The 24,769-nt window shown below is 38.3% G+C and overlaps 1 protein-coding gene across 2 annotated transcripts; it reads left to right on the plus strand.

Annotated features, from left to right (window-relative positions):
• The first annotated feature begins 1,299 nt into the window (after window positions 1–1,299).
• olfm1b (olfactomedin 1b) lies at window positions 1,300–24,470 on the plus strand. 2 transcript variants are annotated; one of them, XM_023817982.2, is made up of 6 exons: window positions 1,300–1,768; window positions 14,041–14,190; window positions 15,673–15,828; window positions 17,153–17,372; window positions 19,881–19,987; window positions 20,671–24,470. In XM_023817982.2, the coding sequence occupies exons 1-6, from the start codon at window positions 1,703–1,705 to the stop codon at window positions 21,343–21,345; spliced, it is 1,374 nt and encodes a 457-aa protein (XP_023673750.1). In that variant the 5' UTR covers window positions 1,300–1,702; the 3' UTR covers window positions 21,346–24,470. The 2 variants fall into 2 exon arrangements, with proteins under 2 accessions (XP_023673750.1, XP_023673749.1); XM_023817981.2 differs by lacking the exon at window positions 1,300–1,768 and adding an exon at window positions 10,940–12,368.
• Window positions 24,471–24,769: the final 299 nt, after the last annotated feature.

Raw genomic sequence — 24,769 nt, forward strand, 5'->3', positions numbered from 1 at the left:
ACGTGTGTGCTGTGTATAGTGCCCCAGAAGAATATGGTTCTGTGTGCCTAGTTGGCCAGAAGCAGACTTTTAATTGTAGAACTGCAGCAGGTTTGTCTATCAGTCAATTGTTAAAACCATAATTTCCTCCAGTTCTCTTGCTGTACACAAAAGGGTTAAATACTGTATATTCATAATTAACTAGCTCATTGATCACATACAAACACGGGCTGAAAATAAACTAATAACATTGTTATGTTAAAAACTGGCTATTAAATGCTACAAATACTCAAATCTTTCCAATTCTAAGGTTTTGCGCAAAATAAGTAAAAATGCAAAATACTCAAAACAATTGATAAGTAATTTCTGCCCTTGTGTGTGACCTCACTATCCACAATTTGGACTGCATTATAAGTAAGCTCTGTTTCTTTGTAAGAAGTTTTTCTTTCTTATTTTCCCCAATATCATTTTAAAAAGGTAGTGTTGCAGAATTCAGTTATGTCTCCTGTGTGGTGCTGAAGAAGATTTAATTTTAGCTGAATGCACATGGTGTGTATTTTTGCCCTTTAAAAGCACATGCCAACTGGAATGTCTCACATCAAATTTGCTTATTTTTTATTTCCCAGTTCACATATCTTCTTTTCTGGCTGTTTGAAACAGCAGTTTTATTCATACACAAGTCAGATGTTCACATTAAACAGCAGCTGACAGTGAGGAGGCCTAGGGGCTCTGTGCTGGGCTCGGTGAAGATATTACTCCACACTGCTCAGGTTCTGCAGGCATAGACAAATGTTTCCTGTATTCTAGCTTTTGGAATAAGCTTTTATGAGATTCCTTTGGGGTATAACTGATATTACCCAAGTTTTGGTGTACATCATCTTAGAAGTGTAGAATTATCCATAATGGGGATGCTAATTTATACAGCAATTTGTGATTTCTTAGGTTTGTTTAATGGAAAATGTCTCCATCTTCATTTCTTTCTCACATGTATATACAATGTTTACCCATTATATTATGATACATTAAATGCAGCTCTTCTTGAATTTTGGAAAAACTCTTTTCTTGGCTTTAAGTATGAGACATAAGGGACAACCTCTGCAGAACCACCAGAAGATCCAAATGGTAAACAGTAGATGGAATATTCTTTGTAAATCCCATAGAAGGACAGCAAAGTAACAGCATTTGGTGTCATCAAGGTTTTAATAAAATGGGTAAAAATATTTTATTTGCAAAAGCATTCCTCTGCACACCCACATAAACCTCATCCCGGGCGCTTTCTCCCTCGCTCTCTTCCCTTCATATCTCTCTTTCGCTTTTGCTTAACTTGAATTTCCCACGCTGACCGATGTCATTTCCGTTTTCAGCACCCTGACTAGCTCCAGCCGTCCTAAATTCGTAACGCTTCGACTGTGCGCTGCTTATCGGGAGACAAAGTTTTTTCGTGGAAACAAAGCAAAGATAAAATATATGTGAACTGATTTATTTAGCGGATGAACAGTTAGGAAAAGGACAAGAAGCGGGGCATAGACGTCGAGAAACTGGGGTGCAATAAATATGCAAAGCGACGGCTTGGTAAGGCAGATGTATCGCTTTGCTTTATTTTGGTGCTAAAAGGTAACAGAGAAATATCAAGAAGACGAGGGATCTGTGAAGACAACAGTACAGAGCGGCAAGAGGGATCTTCTGCATGTGAAGGCGCTGCTCCATACCTTGGAAGCGAGAAATGAAGCCTGCAAACAAGCTTCTGAGTCTCACCCTTCTCGTCTTGATGGGCACAGAACTCACCCAAGTAGGTTTTACATCGCCATCTTCTCCTTTAAATTGCATATTATATTTCATATCCCTAAAATGATAAACTTGCACAAGACAACTAAGGTTACCGTGAGAAGTACATTCCTTTTTTACTTGTCCATGCGTGGCATTTTGTATTAGTAAGGCATGACTTGTACCCAGCGTGTGCAGATAATGACATGTGCCACTGACTGATACAAATGGTATCCACTAATGCGCTTAGTCCGCTAAGAAATTAAGAAAAAACTCAATATAACATGTCGTCGAGGTGCAGAACATTGGGGAGTTGTATTTTTACAATTACTCTTTATATTATAGACGTCCCGTTAATTGTTTAATCCACAGCGCTAAGTAAGTGGGACAGCACTTAATGTACTGTATGATGTTTCTGTGATGCGAAACCATGTAAAGCAATTACAACTTGAATTGTAACGCCTAAATATCAGAATACTGTCTCTATGTGCTTGCTCTTGTATTGTAACTTGATACGATACCGATTGGCGCTTACCTTAGTCTAACATTAAAGTGCAGTTCTCCCATTGTGTTTGAACTGCAGACTGAGATGCACCTGCCTTCTTTTGGTTTTGCGTGAAGTCACCGGGAGAGAAGTAACAATTATTCTCTGATTTTACATGGACTAATTCCAGTTTAAGCACTGAACACTTTTCACACCAAAGTAATTATTTATGCCGTACCAGCATAAATAGGTAGCCCATTTTGGACTGCGATTTCCAGACACTAAAATCGGCGATCCTGTTAATGGCTTTAAATGTGCTTTGTCGCACGAGACAGATACACATTTTCTAAATGGATACTGCATAATTAATAAACAAAAAGCCCCGTGCATGATTTCACGTGGCTAACTTGTGTGTCAAAATAACTTAATAAAGTGTACTGAAACACGACAACAATAGCTCTTCATACCGGGCAATCTATTTCAAAATAGATACGTTGTAGCTGTGAGTCACATGTTTGTACTTGACGTGTTAAGTATTGCATTAGGGAAGATAATGGTCCATATCTGATTTAATCCATCTTTAATGAAGGAGCAACTATTACTGTTGGCCTTTTATGTTGGTTATAAAAATAATAGAGGTTGAGGTTGAAATATGTGCAATAAGCAGATGGAGAAATTTTACATTGAGATTGTACAAAGGATTTCTGACATTCTCAAGCTTATACAGGCAAATAATAATAATAATAATAATAATAATAATAATAATACAAAATAATAATAAGTATTATATTATTATTATTATTATTATTATTATTATTATTATTATTATTATTAGACTGTCTGAAACAGGAGCATCTTTGTCTCAGGCAGGGAGGCCCTGTAACAGATGGTGAAGTCTGCTCAGTACATTACTAAATCTAGTATTCCTCCCATTGCAGATGTTTGTACTGTTTTGTATTTATTTTAGTTTTAATTATTGGTACCTATTGTTGTATCTATTGTGTGTGTGTGTGTGTTGTATTTACTGTATGTTTTATTTAATCCTTAAGAATGTTCAATATGAAATTAAATTTTTATTTTGCATGTTGTATTTATTGGTTGTTGTATCTCTTCCCATCTGCTTTGTCCATGTCATATACTGCACTCTTCTTCCAAAAAGAACTATATTTTCATCTTTTGTAGAACAAAAATGATATTTTGACTTTAAATAATAATAATCCATATGAAGCTATAGGTCAATATAAGATCTACCTTTACATTTAAATAGCCCTTCTAATTGCCACAGTCATCAAATAAGACAACAGATCATTTTTATTTCTATACAGATTTCATATGCATAAAGTGTCTCAAATACTGTATCCTCATTGTAAACAGTACATTTAAAAATGGAATTGGCAGAAATTGGTGAGTTGTGTCCAACGATATTTTTAACTTAAGTGTTTTACATTCTGCCACAGACCTTACATATTCTTCACTGTTTGTGGATTGCAGCCTTGGATGACAATTGTGCTGAGAGTACAGCATACAATTCAGCATCGAGCCTTTAAAGCACACTGTGAAATATCGTGGACTCGAGGTTTAGAGTGTGTGGGCAGGGCTGCGCTTTGTTATTCATTTACTTCTTTACTCGCCTCTCACACAGGTTCTTGAACAGTTGCCATGTTAAAAAGTCAGTATCTGCTTTTTTTATAAAGTGACTCGTATGTTTTCAACTCAGCTGCGGAGTATGTCATAGACTTTCAACGCCGTGTGTGTGTCTGTGTGTGTATGTGTGTGCGTGTGTGTGCGTGTGTGTGTCGCATGCAGTGTGTCTGAATCAATCCAAGGTCCTCTGCAGTTTGATATGTTTCATCAAGAGGATCCATGCACATTTAACATAAAATCAAATTTAATTAACAAGATGAAGTTTGTCTGCCTATTTATTACTTATTTGTTTCCCACAAACATCAACCATTTATTAGGTACCTGATTAAACTAAAGACACAAAAGTTCCTGATTTTATCCAGTGGTTTATTTTTATAAATGAATGGACTGTGTAAGCTGATGGTTTTAGATGTAACTACAGTTGTTTTATTTTGTATTTTATTGTTATTTGATTACTTTTACTGTTTTTGAAATATGAAAATATCAGAACATTAGATTATTATTAGTATATTGATGAAAATAAGTACAATATTATAAGATGTGATTGCTGGCTTTTTCATTCAAATTGAAATTCTTTAATTGTTTCATCCTAGAATGTCTGTGCCAGTGACAGGTTAGGAGGACATTGCAGACCTTTGCTTTAATAAAAGTACGAGGAAAATCTAATGTTTAGTCTCTGGCTCAAACTAAGCATTGCCACAAATTGCTGAATCATTATATGTCTTTATTAATGCAGCAACATAAGTGTTTCCTAATTGAGTATAGAGAAGGAGATGTTCCAAAAAGCTCTTCTTATTGAGGCGTCGATATTGGGAGACATGAAAGGAAGCCGTGGACTGGCTTACATACTGATGTGGCTGGACACACGTGGATAGGTGTGGAGCTAATGGTCAAGATGCACATGGAGCACAGTCCAGCTGCTTGATCCCTTTTTTAAGAAGCATGAAAAGTCCTCCAGGCAAACCTTTTATTATGCATAAATTCTGTGCTAACAGTACAGGTTTTCAACGTCCTGCATTGCAAAGGAGAATTACAATTAAAAGGCCGGTGGAGCCATCAGGGTATAATGAATATTGCTGAAAGGTTTCCAGGGACTTGTTTGAAGTCATACATTTTTATTCCTTTTTGCTTTCAGTTTTTATTTATTTATTTCAGGGAATATGTATCAGGTTTCATTTTATTTCAAGATGACACAGGGCTGTGTTCTGGAGTTTACTTTGGAGGCTGAATGTAGAACGATCCCAGAACAGTGCTTACTGAGAGCTATACAGCTGCAGCTAAATGAGCAGCTCTGATTAAGAAATTGTGCAGAATTAACTATTCATCTTATTAATAAAGCTGTGAGCCAAAGGCGCGCTTTCTCCAAAAAAGCGCATAGTCTCTTGGCTTCACAGATATTCCCCCAGAAAGGCAGATTTTTAAATATCTCTCTAAGTCTTTCACTCTTTTGACTCATGATCAATAGTCAAGGCAACAGTTCTGTTTGGTGCTTGACTGAGGGGTAAAAAATGTAATTGTGGCTTGAGGGATTTAAAAAAATTATTTGTCTTGTATTTCCGTAACCTGGCAATGTTTCTTTTTTCACAATTTCACAATATTTCCCTCCAGTTTTCCGAAAAAACAAATTGGTGCCTTTGTGGTCAAATATTCCTAAAAAGCTACGGACCTATATTTATTCAGCTCTCATTCTACAAAAGCAGTATCGTAGTTCATATTCTTCTGAGATCTAGAGTAATTAGTGACCATTTTGTAGTTGCCTTGCTTTACTGTCGCCTTATGGGTTGCCGAACCTGGATAAGGAGGCAGGCAGTAAGATGCCATGTGACGCTGAGTCAGCAGAGCTCTCCTGTACATGCCACGGAGCTTCATGACAGCTTTTGCCCGGCATCCCCCCATTTGCCAGCCAGCTTAGTAATTAAGAAATCTTCAAACATGGGATGCATATAATAGATTCATATGCAATAAATGATGTGCAGCTCTGTGCTGATTGAACACTGCTATATAATTTTATCTGACAGAAACTGACAGATACTTGTATCGGTGCCAGATTCCACACCGATATTGTAGCAATAAAGTCAAGATGGGAGCAGCAGCGTCAGTAAATGCCTGCACTGTATCGATCGTATGTTACACTATACAAAAGATTGATGGTGTTAGCAAGGGAGGCCAAGACTACATTTATGCTATGGCTGTATATTCAGTTCAATTTATTTTTTATATAGCGCCTTTCACAACAGAGTTGTCCCAAGGTGCTTTATATGTGGGTGTTGTGATACAACATCATTAAGACACTATATATATTCCAATTCTGTACGCGTCCTTCACCTATCAGAGTAGGAATAAAATGAATACAGAAGAGTTTTCAACAGCTTTACCTCGTAGACCAGCAGTAACATTATTAGAGTCTGAATGGGGACTTCTTGAGAGAAAAGTAATTTATGTTTTTACGTAACACAATATAGCATAAACGCAGCAACAGCCAGTGTGGAATCTGCATGTTCTTTGCATCGGTTTCCCTCCTGTTTCTTCTTGCTGTCCAAAAACTTGCTATATATATTAATTAGTTTATCTGACCCCTTGCAAGCTCCTTCCTGCTGTCCTACAGCATAGTGTTGCCTGGGGTGGGCCCATGACTATGTTACCTGGGGTGGGCTTTCGACTGTGTTACCTGGGGTGGGCTTTCGACTATGTTACCTGAGGTGGGCCCATGACTATGTTACCTGGGGTGGGCTTTTGACTGTGTTACCTGGGGTGGGCTCTCGACTGGGATGTCTGTGGCAGGCTCTCAACTGTGTTACCTGGGGTAGGCTCTCGTCTGTGTTACCTGGGGTGGGCTCTCGACTGTGTTACCTGGGATGAGCTCTAGACTGTGTTACCTGGGGTGGGCTCTCGTCTGTGTTACCTGGGGTGAGCTCTAGACTGTGTTACCTGGGGTAAGCTCTCGACTGGGATGTCTGTGGCAGGCTCTCAACTGTGTTACCTGGGGTAGGCTCTGGACTGTATTCCCTGAGGTTGACTCTTGACTGTGTTACCTGGGGTAGGCTCTCGACTGTGTTAACTGGGGCAGGCTCTCGACTGTGTTACCTGGGGCAGGCTCTCGACTGTGTTACCTGGGGCAGGCTCTCGACTGTATTCCCTGAGGTTGACTCTTGACTGTGTTACCTGGGGTAGGCTCTCGACTCTGTTAACTGGGGCAGGCTCTGGACTGTGTTACCTCTGGTAGGCTCTGGACTGTATTCCCTGAGGTTGACTCTTGACTGTGTTACCTGGGGTAGGCTCTCGACTGTGTTACCTGGGGTGGGCTCTTGATTGGGATAGCTGGGGTAGGCTCTCGACTGTGTTACCTGGAATAGGCTCTCTCACACCTTGTGAGATGAGCAGTCACAGAAAAGCAAGGACGAAACCCAGTGTGATCACTCTAGCTCCTTCTACTGGACTGCGAGTAGAGTGCTTGTATGCTACATTCTTGGAGATCGTACTGTATACATACCTGAGTCAATATCACCATAAGGTGCCTTTGAGACTTCCCCATTTCATCAAAAAAAAGCTGAGATTTTCCATTGAACTTCATATTAATTACATTAAGTACATGTTATACTGTTAGAAATGCATGTTGGTCAAGCTCCCACACTTTTTATAAATTAACTGCAAGCAGACAATTTACATGCAAACATGAAAATACGTCCACCCTGTCATGGACAATTTCAAAGCAGAGAAAATACATTTAAATTACATAGTGATTATAAAATGTACATTTTCAGAAAGCTATGTAGTCCCTTTCTCAACAATATATTTTAGTTAGTGGGAAAACTATTTGGATAATAATGAAATTATGGCAAACTATTTGTTTCTCTATAAAATCTGCGAGATTTACACTTTCTTTTTTAAATAAAATCTAACAAAAAAGATATCTGGTCAATCTTTCAAGCAATACTATTTGGCCCTCATTTGTTTATAAAGGAATAACACAAAATATTTTGCTAACTTGTGAAAATAATGTGTTTATTTTCATAAAACATGAAAATAACAGGGTGGACAGTGACATGACAGGGTGGACCCTGGGCATGACAGGGTGGACACGTTGTGAAATGTCATTGAATGGCCTCATAAATGCAAGGAGCAATGCAAGAAAATTATGTAAAAAGCTGTGCCTCTAATATTTCAATCTGTTTTTTCAGTTTTCTCTTCGAACTCCTTCGAATGCTTTCCCCTTGACGCTGTTGCCTGAAACACAAACTATTTGTAAGGATTTAGAACATAAGAACATAAGAACTATACAAACGAGAGGAGGCCATTCGGCCCATCGAGTTCGCTTGGGGATTTTAGCAAGTTAAATATTATAGGGACATAAACAGTTGATAATTGTCTTTCAAATAAATTTAAACTTTCTAAAAAGTCTCATCAGCTTAACTTCCAATGATCTAACCTGGAGGGCCCTGGCCTACGCTGATTTTCAGTTTCAGCAGGGGAGTTGGGTGGTGTTTCTGACTGTAGCAAAGCAATGGCCCTGTTTTTGGCTCTGGCTCGACTTTTTGCCTGTCTCCATTTCTTTCTTTTTGCCCTCTTTTCTCTCTCACTGAGCTCATTGACACCCTTCTTCTTTCCAGTCTCTCTGTCTTTTTTCCATTTGGCCCTTTCTTTCTCAAGATACTTTCTTCTTCTGTCTGGGTCAGTATCACGACGTTCCCGATACCTCCTAGGCTTGCTTATATTGATACGGCAAAAATTGTCCATATTGTCCATTCTTACTATTTATAGCATGTACTGTCATAAAACGTGTGTAATAGCTGTTGTAATATGTGTTACATTTTCAGCATGTGGCCTAAACCATGCGTATGTCCACCCTGTCATGGAAGGCTTGCTGACAGGGTGGACAATGGCAGGGTGGACATTTTTGGCTAATATTAGCATTTAATGAGCACATGGTGGACCTTTACTTAGCAACATGTTACAGTCAGCAAGCTAACTGTGTACTGTTTTATAAATATATTTCAAATTTCTCAATGATTTTTTTAACAATTGATATTTCACTATGACAGGGTGGACATGTTAAGCTTGACAACATCCAACTATACACATAATATGATGAAAATTACAAAAGATAAGTGTAAATACTTACTCTGCAACTAGCCACTGCTTCAGCCTCCATTGAAAAAAGACAAAATGCTCGTAGTGATGTCACTGAGAACGTCAGAGGGTTTCTTAAAGGGGCAGTTACCCCATAATGACAAGGTGGACAGCAATTTCAGGGACACATGCAAAATGTTCAATATGATTATGAAAATAGAATATACATGATCGGAATTACTTGTTTTATCAAATAACTTATTGTGGACAATAAAACCATGTTTTAAAAAAATTAATTTAGTTTCATTTAACCACTTATTACACACTCTGTAGTTAGCAGAGCGGTGTGTGGGACATGCCAAAATCACGTGCATCCAATGAAATACAAGTGTATAAAATGAAGGAAACACATTTTAAGAGACTTTTCATTGTACTGATATGTGTGCAAGTGTTTGGCCACTTATAATAAAACCTCAGACTTTCATTATTCTGCCACTTTTTCATGATAACTGAGTGAGTGTGATAAGGACACCAAAGGCACCTCATAGTGATATTGACTCACCTACACATATTGTGTTCCTTAATTGAAAAAAGGCCTATATGTTTTATATATAGCTATTGCTACACATCAAATGTATTTCTGAGACAAATGAGAAACCATTAACTATTGTATCTTTAAGAATTATATAACCTACATTTTGCGCATACTGTATATATATATGAAACATTTCTCTATTGAAATTAGCAGGCCAGATGTTTTCGACATTTTGCGTATTGATATCTCATTAATTGGTGTTAATCGGTATATTTTTTACAGGACACAAACCCTAAAAGGCATAATGGTCTTAAGGAGTGTTTTGTAGGTGTAAAATATATAAAGATAATAGTGTTTTTAGTCTTTTAATTTAGAAGCTCCTGAAGTCTGGATGCAAGGAGCACAACCCAGTCCTGCATCTTCTGGATGTATAACATGCTGCCAATCATCCACTTCATTTATAATAAGTCTGAGTGGAGAGGCTTTGTTGATGTAGGCAGGAATAATTGCCCGGGTCTTTTTGGAGTGTGGAGACATATTAATACCTTGTCCACTTAAAAGAGATCAGAAAAAAAAGACTATTAGATGTCAGCTAAATTCCTTTGTCATGTTGCTTGAAAAGTAAATCATATTCTGTATTCTAAGATCAGTTGGAGGGGAACATTGATGTAAGCTGTGGATTCCTTATAACAGTAGTTTGCGGAGTTTGTCAAGGGCTGACATTAAATGGTATTTTTTATATCTGCAGAATATACAGTATCTAATATATTATTTCATTATTTTTTGTTACGCGTTATATTATTATTTTATGCTGCACAGTCTGTTGGTTTCTCAGGAATTATACATTAAAAGGCAATCGTATTTCTGTCTAAGCACTGATGACATCCCACCAACAGGTCTCACGTTAAACAAGACGGCACATGCTAGAGTTGAGAAGCAGATGGGTTCATGGTTGTGAATGGAAGTTATTCTTCTTAAGTCTGATGGCAATCATGAGATGGAGAGTAACTAAGCTGCTGCCTTGTCTGTCTCAGTTACTGCTTTCGGGTCAAAATGTTCCATGTTGCAATTGCTGTATGTGCTTTGTTTGTGTATCACACAGTTGCAGACATCACTGTTCCCCGTTCCACAGTGAACCTTCTCCCGCCTGTTGTATCTCTTAATTAAAACATTGTTACAAAAGCACATTGTTATGTTGTACACACCTATTACAGATGGCACCATATCTGAGATGATGAAGCAGACTGAAACATTGCTATGTTGTTCTTTAATTCTGTTGCTGTTTTGGTCCACTGATCCCTCACCCACGTAGAAACATCCATTAAACCCTAACTTGATTGACTTTTGTGTATTACTTATAAAACTACCTACATCACAGAAAATAGTGAACGGGGCTGGGTGCAATGATTGCTGGTTACAGAATCATAAATAAATTGGACTTAAAACTGTGTTTGAAGGCTATACTGAACCTTAAATTATACTGAATTGCTTCAGTGCAGTGTAAAGTTGTGAAAGACTACCTTAGTCGTTATGAATAAAACATTTGCTATGCGCTTGGTCCTAGAGATCCTTTCAAACATGTTAATAATGTTACGTACTGACAGAGTGATGTCATCGTTGGGACCCTGTGTGAGGCCGTTAACCCCAGCAGCTTCATGGACACTCACCTTCTTGTTTGATCCTCACCTGTATGGCCTTTTGTGAAGAGAGCTAATGGAAAATTCTTTATTTATTAAAACAGCTTCAACGTGTGCTCTGAAAAGTTCTTGGGATTTCAATACATCAGATGTGGACTGATTGGAGACTCGAGTACTTGCATATTTGGTGTAATACCGCGGTTGTCTGGAAGATGGCGATCGAGTTTTAAAAACGCAGACAATGGGGAAAAGCTGGACAGCGCGTTTCGGGTGGATTACGTGATTGCTAATTACTAGAATCTCAGCCTTCGGACAAAACTCCTTGTATTAACATTGTTATAATATAGGACCACAATGAATTTCCTTTTCAGCTTCATAAGGTTAAAGGGGCTATTTTTTAACAATGCAGTTCATGTTAAACAATGAACCTGTATTTTGCATTATAAGTCTTTTATCGTTATTGCTGGGGTTTTGGTGGGCTGGAAAAGATTGCTAGCCAGTGAACTGTGACTTCTTAAGTGTTTTTTCACAGTTAAAATCGAGGGATGAAGCAAAAAAACACAACTGAAGATATCCGACAATTGATCGTTAAGGGCGCGGGATGGGCGTTTCATACGCACCACCAACCTGACATCACAATGGGCTGCGCTGCATGGGACCAGGGTACCTCCTCCATTCCGAGCAGACGGCATTTAGACTCTGGCACATTCTCATTTAGCGTGACAAGCAGAGGAGGATTAAAGGGGGTTAACGAAAAAAGAAAAGGCTTACAGGACAAGAATTAGCAGAGGACGCCACATACCGGAGTCAGTGCTCAACGAATATCTCAGACATCCAACTCCTGCGCACATGCTGCGGAGTAGTCACAGACTTCATAAATTTTTTGTTAAATAACCGCGTTAAGCTGTATTTGCTATTCGAATAGCAGAATATACATATATATATATATATATCTCCGTTCGATCGTTTGCCAACATGTCTAGGATGAGAAGGATGGAAGTTGGGATGCAGGCGCCGCAGCACGCTCTTGCCGGCAGGATGAGGCGCTCCGAAGGCTCTCCGCTGACAAGTGTAGAATGAAGGTGTCCGCGACACGCCAAGCGCAGACATGTCCGTGCCTTTGCTCAAGATTGGGGTTGTGCTTAGCACCATGGCTATGATCACAAACTGGATGTCCCAGACGCTGCCCTCCTTGGTGGGGCTAAACACCACCAAGCTGATGGCGGCACCAGGAGGGATCCCAGATCGTAGTATCGGAGTAAGTTTGACACCGGATTAGGTATCTTTTATTAGAACTTAATTGGCAGGTATGCATGTATATATGTCATTATTATTAGTAGTATTATTACTACTACTACTATTACTACTGCTGTGATTCGTAATGGTAGTACTACTGTTATATGATTGATTTTATTTTGGTATTTTTGTCATTATTTGTTGCATTCATCAAGAACTTTCTGAGCTTCTGCTGTAATAAAAATGTTTCTTAAAATTGTCCTCCACTGACAGTCACTATCAAGTTGAAATGGTTATTAAGTTTTGGAATAATTATGCATTACTGCCCAGGGTTTACAGTAGGTTTGCACCCAGAACAGAAGCCCTAGCTGCAGTCCAGATACCCAAATAGCCAATGAAGGGAAGGCTAAAAGATCCAATACTGGGGCTATAGTAGTACTGCTGGATCACATTCTGTGTCTCTGTGTCTGTGTCTCTGTGTGAGATCACCTTCTTAGTGCTTTTGACAAGAACCATAGAAGCATATGTAACTCTTCCAGTAGATACTGAGCGGCTGTAATAATTATGTTGAAATAATCGGCGTAATTATCATAAACATTCACCCAGTTCAGACTTCACACAGTGCTGTTTTGCAAATTTACAAATAAATGCTATTGGTCATTATTATTTACCTCAAAATGAGATTTTACTGTGGCTGAATATATGTGTTTTTTCAATTATTGTTTGTTGACAAAACATCTGTCAGCTAGAGAAGATCTATATTCTCATTGCTGTAGTGCTCACCCAGCTGTACATAAGCATTTAAATACTAAGCATCATCTATGGTATCAAAAGAACAATCCAATGTAATTCTTTTTTATTAGTACAGCATAAATGCAATGTAGTGCTCATAAAATAATACACTTAGTGTCTCACAGAATGAATTCTAACACATTCTAAAGTTTATTTTTATTATGTATCAATTAAACTGAATTTAAAAAATCATTTACGATGTAAACAGAAAAACAACCCATTCTTGCAATCATATTTGTGTTAGGTGGGTGGTTTATTAATATAAGTAATGTATCACCTGGGTGGTGGGATTTCTGTGTGAAGATATTGAATTAGAATTCCCAGGACACAGGCCCACAGATATCAGAGCATACTTTTAATTAAGTATAAAAAAACTGTATAACTTGCCTCTATTCCTCTTTCCTGTGATTGATCTTGAAATTGTTGCATCACTGGTCTTCTGTTTGAAATCAATGAGACATGATTTTTAAATTCAGCCTGGTGTAGCAGTGTAATTAGTTTTGCGTCAGACTCTTAATTCTAACATTCAATGGTGCTAATCTGAGTAAATTTTATTTAGAATATTTAAGTCGTATGTCTGCATATTTCCATTGTATTTTATTTGAAAATTTCAAAAAGATCTCATGTGCCATTATTCTAATGGGGAAGATTGTAATCAGATTTGGATGAGCATTTTTGCACCACTTAATTTTATTTGCTATGTAAATGTTCAACGAAAAATTGAATAGTCTCAGAACACAAGTCAGAAGCTATAGCTTAAGAAATCTGTAGCCAGTGTTTTTTTCTCTTTTTTTCCGCCTTTTTACTGCTGGAATAATCAATAACTTGATTGTGCTTGTGTCTTTTCATTTGTCTGTCTATACCCACTCTTCTCGCTGTGCCTTCGCGCTCTCTGTGCTCAGGTACTGCCGACTAACCCCGAGGAGTCGTGGCAGGTGTACAGCTCAGCACAGGACAGCGAGGGCCGGTGTATCTGCACCGTGGTGGCACCACAGCAGGCGATGTGCTCGCGAGACGCCAGGACCAAACAGCTGCGGCAGCTGCTGGAGAAAGTGAGCCCCGTCAAACGGAACCTCCCAGCTGCTCTTGCGCCTCCCAGCCCGCTGACGTGATCTAAAGCTCATTAGTGCCGCAGCCTGTAGTCCCCCAGCCATATTCATCCCCACCCTGCCCCCTCAGAGCTGCTACCTCATTCGCTAACATGCTCACTAGCACTTCCCCCGAGGATGACATGCCACTATTCTGAGCTGCTCCGTCATTTCTAAAAAAGAGGCACCTAATCTAAAGATGTTAGCATTGTTATTTAAAGTCATTAAAGTGCTCTATGTCTCCATCATGAAGTTCCATTTCTCTTTATTAGTTATTTGATATTATCTATGATATTATACAGTGGTACCTCAGTTCTCGAACTCATTAGAACTCGAATTTCTTAAAAGTCGAACCAACCGAACCAATTTTGAAAAATTTTGAAAAAAATTACCTAGAACTCGATCTGAATCTCAGAAGTCAAACCGTGAAGGCCGACCTAAGATAACTTGTACACGCGGGGAAATGAGTCACGCGGCACGTCTCTCAGTGGAAACAAAGGGTAACGCTTCAGTCTCAGCCTCACATTAGCTGTGATAGCACCGTGCATGTTTACACTAACTGAATACATATATTTAGACAGTAAAAATACATTTAGATAATAATAGTAACAGTAATTATTATCATATAATAAAATACATTTAAAAATAAAGATTTCTTATTCATTATTTTAATATTAATAATAAACCATTAATACATTTAATTATAATAATATTGCCGTGCCCAGCAGGGACGGAACGGAGACAAAGGCGCAGACGTCAGGGTATCGGGAAATATGGGGTTTAATTACAGGTAAGGCAGGCAAAACGCAGACGGACAATACAATGACCGGACTGAAACGCGGACTAAATACAGAGGACTAATGACAACATCCAGAAACAGCTGATCACACGGGGATTCCACACGGGGTTAACGAGGGGGCGTGGCACACGGAAGGAGCGGACAATCGGGCCATGATACATTGTTTATTTTTTTAACTTTACACATTGTTTGGATACATTTATTTTCTTACTTTAAAAATCACTGTTTTGGTAAATTGTGTTTAGTACAGGATATGCTTTTCTTGTTTTTTCCGGTTCATTTTGTGTTTAAATACTAAAAAAACATATTTCGGTGTAATTTTTTGGGGCCTGGAACCAATTAATTGGTTTTCCATTATTTCTTATGGGGAAAATTCCATCAGAACTCGAACTTTTTAGGATTCGATCCGGAGTTCTGAACGGATTATTTTCGAGTTCTGAGGTACCACTGTATTCTATATGTGATGTGTGACATTTTGTAGCCAATTATCAGACGTTTGCCAGAATTGTGTTGTCATTATTCATAGTCATTGCATGTCATTAAAAACAAGACACATCCCAAACATACTTGGAGAGCATACATGGAGTTGGTGCTTATGACAGTGGTAGACAGTGGTATTTATGATGTTCTGATCTGGTCTGTTTCAGGTGCAGAACATGACACAATCCATCCAGGTTCTGGACAAGCGGACACAGAGGGATCTGCAGTATGTAGAGAAGATGGAGATCCAGTTGCGTGGCTTGGAGACCAAATTCCAGCAGGTGGAGGAGAGCCACAGGCAGAACATTGCCAAGCAATACAAGGTGTGCCTCGCCATCCCAAACCTCAAATGGTGATAGTGCAATAAACATAGCCAAACAATCCTGACCCACCAGGAATAACATTCTTGCTTACCAAATTTTGAAAAACTGAGCAAAATTTGGCAAATGATAATATTTTTAAAACTTGTTCAAAATGTTGCTTCATACTGCTGACTCTGGCCTTAGACTAGTGATTTATCAGGTCAAGGCCATGAGAATGTGCACAATTTGCAGGGATCATTTTTCAAGCTCAGACTTAGAATGCTAATTACTGAAGCATGATACGTCATGGCTGGTGGGATACAAATGTTACGATAAATTCTATAGTGTGTGGCAACATAAAGTAACAATTGGAACTAGGAATCTAGAGGTTCCCTTTAAAAAGAAGGCATAAAAAACAAGCAAATTCTTTACTGGTTATTTATGAAGCTGTTTCATAATCGGTTGGATTGACTGTCTAATGTTAAGTGCAAGATCATCCTTTTTTGTGCAGAAATGTGCAACCCATTGCAGTAACACTCATCATGCTACAGCTAACTAAGATGTATCATAAAATACCCCAATAAATCATATAGTATTTCAAAAATATTAATTGGCCATGCATTCAGTGTGGATAGTAGTTATAAGGATCAGTAAAAGTCTTACTGTTCTTCTTGTTAATGGGGATGTTGCACATCTCAGCAGACTCCTGTGGTACTTTGCATGCTGTCAGCATTCCCCTGATCGCGGTTCGCGGTTCCTCACATGTGTGAGCTTCCTGCATCCGGGGATTGTGCATATGTTCATTTGTTGTGAATCTACCTGTGTACTAGACAGGCTAGTAAGCTAGATTCCTGAACAGTATCTCATCTTCTTGCTTGCAGGGCTAACTTTACGAAATGTTATCAATGCTGCAGAGACGGAAGAGGCAGTTCTGTCCAATGTTACCCTGAACGGGGCCCCTGACTTTTTTGCATCATGCCATTTATTTGAATTTAGCACCTTTTATCACTAAGGACACCCGATCACCAATGCACTCGTCCTGCATGTGACTGTGAAAGCATTCATTAAATAGCATTTTTACACATTTAAGTTTTGTTCTTCTGTTTTGTCTATGGTACTAAAACAACAATACAGACCACTTTGTGTGTGATATTAAAGCATGTAAACCCTAAGATGTTGCATTTTAAATATGAAAATAAAGTGCTTTCCCAATTGTATTTCGTACGACTTGTAAATTTGTCTCATTCTTCATTCACTGTAGGGAGGCAGTCAGGCCAGGGTCAGGCAGGTGTTGGGCAGGAATTTTCACGCATGACACTGAACCAAGCTTATTTTAACCTTTCAGGCAATAAAAGCGAAAATGGAGGAACTTAGGCCATTGATACCAGTGTTGGAGGAGTACAAAGCCGATGCAAAATTGGTATTGCAGTTTAAGGAGGAAGTCCAGAATCTGACGTCAGTTCTAAACCAACTTCAGGAAGAAATGGGAGCCTATGACTACAAGGAGCTACAAAACAGAGTGTCAAATCTCGAGGACAGGCTCCGAGCATGCATGCAAAAATTAGGTAGGCTCAGAGAAGGCAGAACCTGCCAACCTCGTCCTGCCGCAGAGTCCAGCCTAAAGTGCCCCCACCTCCACACAGACAGACCCCCAAGTGGCGGCTGCCTTGCCCCCCCCCCCCCCCCCTTTGAGTACTGGCCTTTGAAAGGCTTATAATAGATCATCACATTTTCTTTACACAATGTTCACCCCAAAAAGCACTCGATATTTTCAGTGTTTTTGAAAATTATTTTTGTAAACAGTGCTCTACTTGGCTGCACTAAACACATTATTGCTTGTCAAATGCTTTATCTCTCATTTCATTCCCACAGAAAGGCATTCTTTACTTATGCTTTTTGTTTATGGAATTTTTAGTTCTGTCCTATTGTATTTTTACATGTAAAATATTCCTAGCAGTGATGCAATATTATTTTTAAGGTACATAAAACACCAACTCGTTTTTAAAGCTGACATAAATTAAACTAACGATGCAAAGAAGACAATAATGGAACGTAATAAAAGTCCCCTTCGATGTTTTATACTAATGAAGCATTACCCTTATCCAGTTCATTTTGACCAATCAATATCCACTGGTGAAAGACTTGTTATGTGGCTTAAAAATGGATCATGTATCCTGAGCATGACTGACGTTCTTGTAACTTCTGTATAATGGGTGGGAGGAATCAGCAGTGAGTATAATTTGCACATGACATGATGTAGAGAAATCACACTGCATCTGGGTTCCAGTTCCCATTCCAAACAATCCCCTCAGTTCTGATTGGCTCTTTTATTTCAGCTGAGCTTATGGATTTTTTTTGTAGCCCTTAAGTCTGCTGGCTTTCTGGGAAATAAATTTCAGGGCTGTTTATGTTGTTGCAGTTCTATATGAGTCCAACCCAGAGGAAATTGGTCTTCTCTGAGATCACAGAAAGGATCTAAGCATGATCCTGCTTACCAGAGCGAAAGAGCAGAGTCTCGCAGTGAAAGTGTCCATTTCCTCTGCTATTTCACCACATGCCTAAATTACAGGAATAATTTCACTGAGTATTTTCAGTATATACTGAAAGAAGGGCTACCTTCCCTATAAGACACTACAATGCTTTCAGTGCAAAGAGGCGGAATAACAGAACAATGAGAGACATGAAAAGCAATGCCAAGGACTATACAAAAGATTTTTATAAATCGATAAGGATTGACATAAATGTTATCATTAAAATAAGTTATAACATATTACAGTAACCTACCATATATAACATATTTTTTTAAAGGAATACAACGTATCTCCACGACAGCCAAAAAAAAGAGAAAAATATCTCCTTAAAACAAAAATTCACAGGGCATTTTTGTTGTAGAATAACCTAATGAGCCTAATTAATGTATAATAACAACAGGCATTTACTGTGGACCTATCAATAAGTAAACAAATAACCAAACAACTGCTAGATAACAAAGTACAGTACAGTACAATAATACAGTATTAGAGCCTTCTTTTAAAGTTAGTATAATTAAACATCATTGAAGTATTTTAAGGAACTCAAAATTTGAAAAGAAAATTAATAGCTTGTCCAGGGGAAATGATTGCAAGATGGACTGACGAAATTAAGACCTTTATTTGCTTTTCTTTATAATGAGGCACTCAAAAAATAGGACGAAAACACCCCAGTAAAGGGGAAACAGTCAGAGAATTGCTGATTTAATTTACACTTCTCGACTCTAGTATATAATCGCATTTTATAAGCACTGTACTGATCCCTGAAGGATGGTCTGTGGGGTTCTGTTTGCTGAGCATGTGACAGTCCGCAGAGCATTGTGGATGAAATTGAATTCCCTGCTCCAGGCATATGGAGATTAGGGAGCAATTCATGTCGGAACTGGGGATTGTCTGTATTGGCGAGACGAACACGGTAAATGGTTCACAGAAGGGCAATACAGCAGGACAGCAGAGATGAATAAATGAGAGGAATCGCACATCATTAGCAGAACAGAAAGCACACAGAAATCCATGCCATTTTCTGCATGAAAGAGCTGTATTTTCAGGGCATGCATGCAATTACACGTTGTTATTATGTGTTACATTTTGGCTGGAGGTGAACTATATGCGAGTATAAATTCAGCAGGCAGTCACCAGCAATGTGGGGAAAATGTGTGGTGCTACAAGAGACTGCAGCTACACACAGACATTAAAGTCTGCTAAAAGCATGCATAGGGACACAGCTAATAGCGTGAGGGGCGATGAAGAGCGGATGTGCGGGGGCGGATGGGGACGGGGGGAGAATTCAGGGCCAGGACACTCACAACCAGAACCCATAGAGCACTGTAATGTACCTACACAAAACACTGTATTATGCTCAAAGTGAAACTTTCATACATATATACAGTTACATATACAATTTAATACATATATACGTTTATTGAATTTGCTAACTGAAATGATACAATCGACAACACTGTGCATGTTTCTTTTTTGTTTGTTTGTTTGTTTCAAGCAGTTTGTATGGGTGGGGAATGTGTAACTATGTGTTCACCCTTGCAGCTTGTGGGAAGTTAACAGGAATAAGCGAACCTATCACAATTAAAACATCTGGATCGAGGTTCGGTTCCTGGATGACTGACCCCTTGGCGCCTGAGGGAGATACCAGGGTAAATGTGGACCGCAAACGTATCGGAAAGTGCGCATGCAATGTCACTAGTTACAGATATTTAAACTGAGCCTGTGTTTTTTTGCAGTCATGTATTGCAGATATTTTGTGCACAAGAGTCTATAAATATTTCACATCTTCATGCGCTACTGTTTTACATTCAGCAGGAGCAACATAGCAGGATGGTTAGATCACTGAGCTAGGTGTGCATTGTGTATATAAGTACGTACATGCAATGTGCATTTAAAAAGCGTGGGATTTATTCGGACAGGAATCTGTAGTGTGACATTTAATATTCAGCAAAAACGATTATTCTTTCAGAACTGTCTCAAGTTGTAAGAAGATCCGATTTCACACTAACATTGCAGTTCATGCGACTTAGTCATAGATAGCCTGCTTTAACATTTGAAAATCTATTTTCAAAAAAGTTTTAGCTTAATTAGGGTTCAAGATTTATAAAAAGTAATAATTACTTCTCCTTGAATTCCATTATCCTTATCTGAGAGCAGCAGACTGTCCAAGGCTTATATGCAGAGTGACACTGGGCTACGTGACAAAAAACAAGAGAAGGTCATCACACAAAGACTGAGTTCTTCTGCAAAGTCATTTAGTTTTTTAGTACAAAGCTTCTGAAACGTTTCTGAGTGACTTGTTAAGCTGTCATTCCTTGTTTTTCTTCACTAGGTGTGGTACATGGACGGCTACCACAACAACCGCTTTGTGCGGGAATACAGGTCCTTTCAAGATTTTATGACCGGCGATAATTTCACCTCCCACCGCCTCCCTCACCCTTGGTCTGGTACAGGCCAGGTGGTCTACAATGGCTCCATCTACTTCAACAAGTTCCAAAGTCATATCATTATCAAGTTCGACTTCAAGACCTCCATGATGAGCAAGTCCCGCCCCCTGGAATATGCCGGTTTCAATAACATGTACCACTATGCATGGGGCGGCCACTCAGATATCGACTTAATGGTGGATGAGGGAGGCTTGTGGGCCGTGTATGCCACCAATCAGAATGCTGGGAACATCGTCATCAGCAAGCTGAACCCCAACACGCTACAGATTATTAAAAGCTGGAGCACTGATCACCCAAAAAGGAGCGCTGGTGAGGCCTTCATGATCTGTGGGACACTGTACGTCACCAATGGATATGCCGGGGGGACCAAAGTCTACTATGCCTTCAATACAAACTCCTCCACCTATGAGTATATCGACATAGCTTTACAGAACAAATACTCCCACATCTCAATGCTGGACTACAACCCCAGGGACAGGGCCCTGTATGCATGGAACAATGGCCATCAGGTACTATATAACGTCACTCTGTACCACGTCATCCGTTCCGAAGAGCTGTAAGAGCAGACGTCAAACACGATGGCACCTGAAGCTCATAGTGGATGACTGCCATAATGAAGTAACCCAGAAAATATCTGTTTGCAAAAAAAAAAAAACAAAGATGTGTTAAAGGGACTGTTGCTAAAAGGTCAGATATACCAGTTTTGAAAACAAATTCAACCACATGAGGAACTTGTGGTGAAATTGGTATCTGGCATCAAAAGAAAACCTTGATAATGAACTGGAAATCGGTATACAGATTAGCGGAGAACCATGTGAACTGTATGAGCAGAACCAAGGTTCATAGGACTACTGAATCTGTACATCAGTACCGAATCCATTCATATCATTTCTAACAATAAAACGAAGAAAAAAAAGAAAATTATGATGGAAATGGCCTGCGTTAGATGCTTGTTTTGTGGCTGTAATATGGATTTATGGATTTATGGATTTTTTCTTATTGCATGGGAAATTTATATGATCATAACCCTATTGTTCTTGATATTTCTACTGTATGATGTGGTTAAGCTACAGGGTTAGTTTCAGGACCAGTGGGGTTAACATATATGAACATGGTCATTCTTAGTTTTTAATATAATACTGACATAACCATCTGCACAGGGAATTAATGATGCATCCTATCTGTGTTCAGTCAGATTATGCAGAAAGGACCTGTTTGGGTCACACATCCATTCAGCCTTCAGTAATGGAGACTTCACAAGACTTTTCTGTAGAATAGTAATCTACCTTTCCGTATCTCCATACAGAAGTGGCCTGCATCTCCATTTGTATTTGGAAATGTCTTGTATGTGAAATGAAGTAATTCAGTTCAGGTTCTGAATGTACCTTTTCAAGTTATATTGAATTCAATCTATCTGCTGGAAATAGGCCTTTTTTAATGCATACATTATACACGCTGATATTCAACTCTATAGTCATCTAATCGTTTCACTACAAGCAATCGTATTGTTTTTGGGTATGTGTAGACTAACATTCTTCACTGGGTAGTGGATTTTGTAATTTAACAATATCCTTTATTAATTATCCCATAACTATTTTCTGGAATGCATGTTAACTGGCAAACAAATTTATTCTAGGGAAGTATATGTGACACGTTATTAAAGGCTGACCCTAGCTTAAATTCCCTTACACACATAAGATAAACCCCAATTTAAATTATTTAAATTTCTTTAAAATTTTATTTAATACGTACACATGCTGCGCCAAAGCAGTTCAGAAATTTAAACACTTAATAAATATTAATGATGCAATTAACTTATTCAGGACCTTACTGGACCTGCATGATCTAATGCCATTACAAATCAGAGCAGGCATGTTGGGCCAGCTCTCAATAATTCATAGAAAATTAAACTATGGATTTAAGTATAGTGCTTCTGCTACATGAAAATAGCCTTGCATTACTGTTCCCAAGATCAATAGACTTGGCGCATCATATTAAATAAAATTTTTCTTGGACATCCAGTAGATAGGAGAATAATTTTGTCAAAAGTAACAAGATTCAGGGACAGTAACTTTATGTTTTACGTTTACATTGGCAAGTTTATGTCATCCTTCATTAACATTGCCTTATTTCAGAAAGATTTGCGGCAAAATTGCACTTGTGTGATGACATCTCCAATGTTCATTTTAAAGTAAAGTGAAGGGCCATTCAGAGTTCCTCTCAAAATTGATTATTTGTCCATAAGTAGGATCAATTATTCATTAATTTATGCATTGGATAAGATCCAGATTACAATGAAGATTTGTCTACTAGTCTGTCTGCAGCAGTATTGTATACATTCTCTGTTAATGGCATTTAATCTCAGTGGACATAATGACTGACCAATAACACAGTATACATATATTCATCACACATATACACTGCATTTGTATATACATTGCATTAAATACCTTTTGAATAATTAAAGAATATGAAAATGTACTGTTAGAACCAGGTGGTCTTAATGTTTGTTTTAATATCCAGCATATCAGTCTAAGTAGCATCTAATACCTTTAATTTTATTGTCCGTCATAGTTAATGTGTTACTGAGAGTATAACTGCCAAATGATTGGAATTATACTCGTTATGTTCAGGTACATGGAATACATCCCTAGAATCAGCAAACTTGGCCCCAGACTCGGGGTGGGGGGGGCGAACAGCCCTGTTGGCTCCATTTATAAATGACCCCCTCAACCATGCACAGTTTGGAGATGGATGGTTTTTAGTTAAACAGCCTGATGGAATAAAACACAAAATACTTTATGTTCCTTTAGTTCCAAGATATGGCTACTTAATACAACAAAGCTATTTCAGTTCTAAAATATGTAAATACCATAATGATTTAGAAGGCACAATAGTATGAAAAGAGTAATGAAAGTATTTGCAATAATGTGCAAATATCCATGCATATTTTTTCACAGACTGTTATGTGTGTGATTTTTGTTATTTACTGCTCAGTCTTGATTAGACATTGATCTTTATCTGTCAGGGTGGAAGGTTTGTATTGTTCTAGTTTGGTAATTACATGGAAATATTGAGACTTTCCTATCAAAGTACTATTAGTTTTGTAACTAACTGGTTTTAGACTTGATGGGGAGAAAAGAAAAGTAGCCCAGCAATGTAAATAGTTCACACTTTACATTATATGTGAGCTGTTTTAATTACTGTGCATCATATCCCAACTGGGTGACACAAATTTTTCTTTCGATAATTAAAAAAATAATGAAGTGAATTTGAAAAGATGGAAGAAGGTCCATGGCCCATGTTGACAAAAAACTGTTACCACATGTAATTAAATTATGGGTTTCATGGACTCACAATATTCTGTATTCATGGGCTCCAGAACAGTATTCTGTAGTTTTCCAGGCAGTTTAGTTTTCACACGGATTTATTGGAACAGATGTGAGTCGTCCAGAATTACACATATCTATACATTTTAAAAATATTTTTGCTTGGTATTATTGTTGAAAAGTAGTGTTGTTAAATGTCTGTAATTATTAGAAATACAATAGAGCATCCGGGTAGCATGGCTGAGAAAAATATAGATTTTTTGTTTATTTAATATGTGTTACTTTTATGTAGTTATTTTTATTGGTTTATTGCACAGAATTTAAGAAACAATAAACATAAATATATGCACCATAAATGTGTCTGATACTGTTTTCTCACTGAAAACTTTACTTGAACAAAAAGGGCTGAATCTTAATCGGTCTATATAAAATTAATCTGTAAAAGTAACAGGGGGCAGCGGTTCTGAGTGAATCTATACTGTTATATGGAAACTGCACACGGGTATAACCATTCAATTACAAGCTTGTGCACCTTTAAAAATTATTTATTGTGTGTGTGTGTGGATTATGTATATTCAATGGCCCCCACAACGGTATTTTGATGTTGTGGGGGCCATTTTCCAGGTCCTCACAAAGATCTGCAAATGCAATCAAA

Source organism: Paramormyrops kingsleyae, chromosome 7 (genome assembly GCF_048594095.1).
Source record: "Paramormyrops kingsleyae isolate MSU_618 chromosome 7, PKINGS_0.4, whole genome shotgun sequence".
Classification (NCBI taxonomy): domain Eukaryota; kingdom Metazoa; phylum Chordata; class Actinopteri; order Osteoglossiformes; family Mormyridae; genus Paramormyrops; species Paramormyrops kingsleyae.

Coding starts and splice junctions, on each gene's coding strand:
- olfm1b (XM_023817981.2), top strand. CDS start 12,219: ATGTCCGTGCCTTTGCTCAAGATTGGGGTTGTGCTTAGCACCATGGCT. Junction 14,191..15,672: donor TGCGGCAGCTGCTGGAGAAA/GTGAGCCCCGTC, acceptor GGTCTGTTTCAG/GTGCAGAACATGACACAATC. Junction 19,988..20,670: donor CGCCTGAGGGAGATACCAGG/GTAAATGTGGAC, acceptor TTTCTTCACTAG/GTGTGGTACATGGACGGCTA.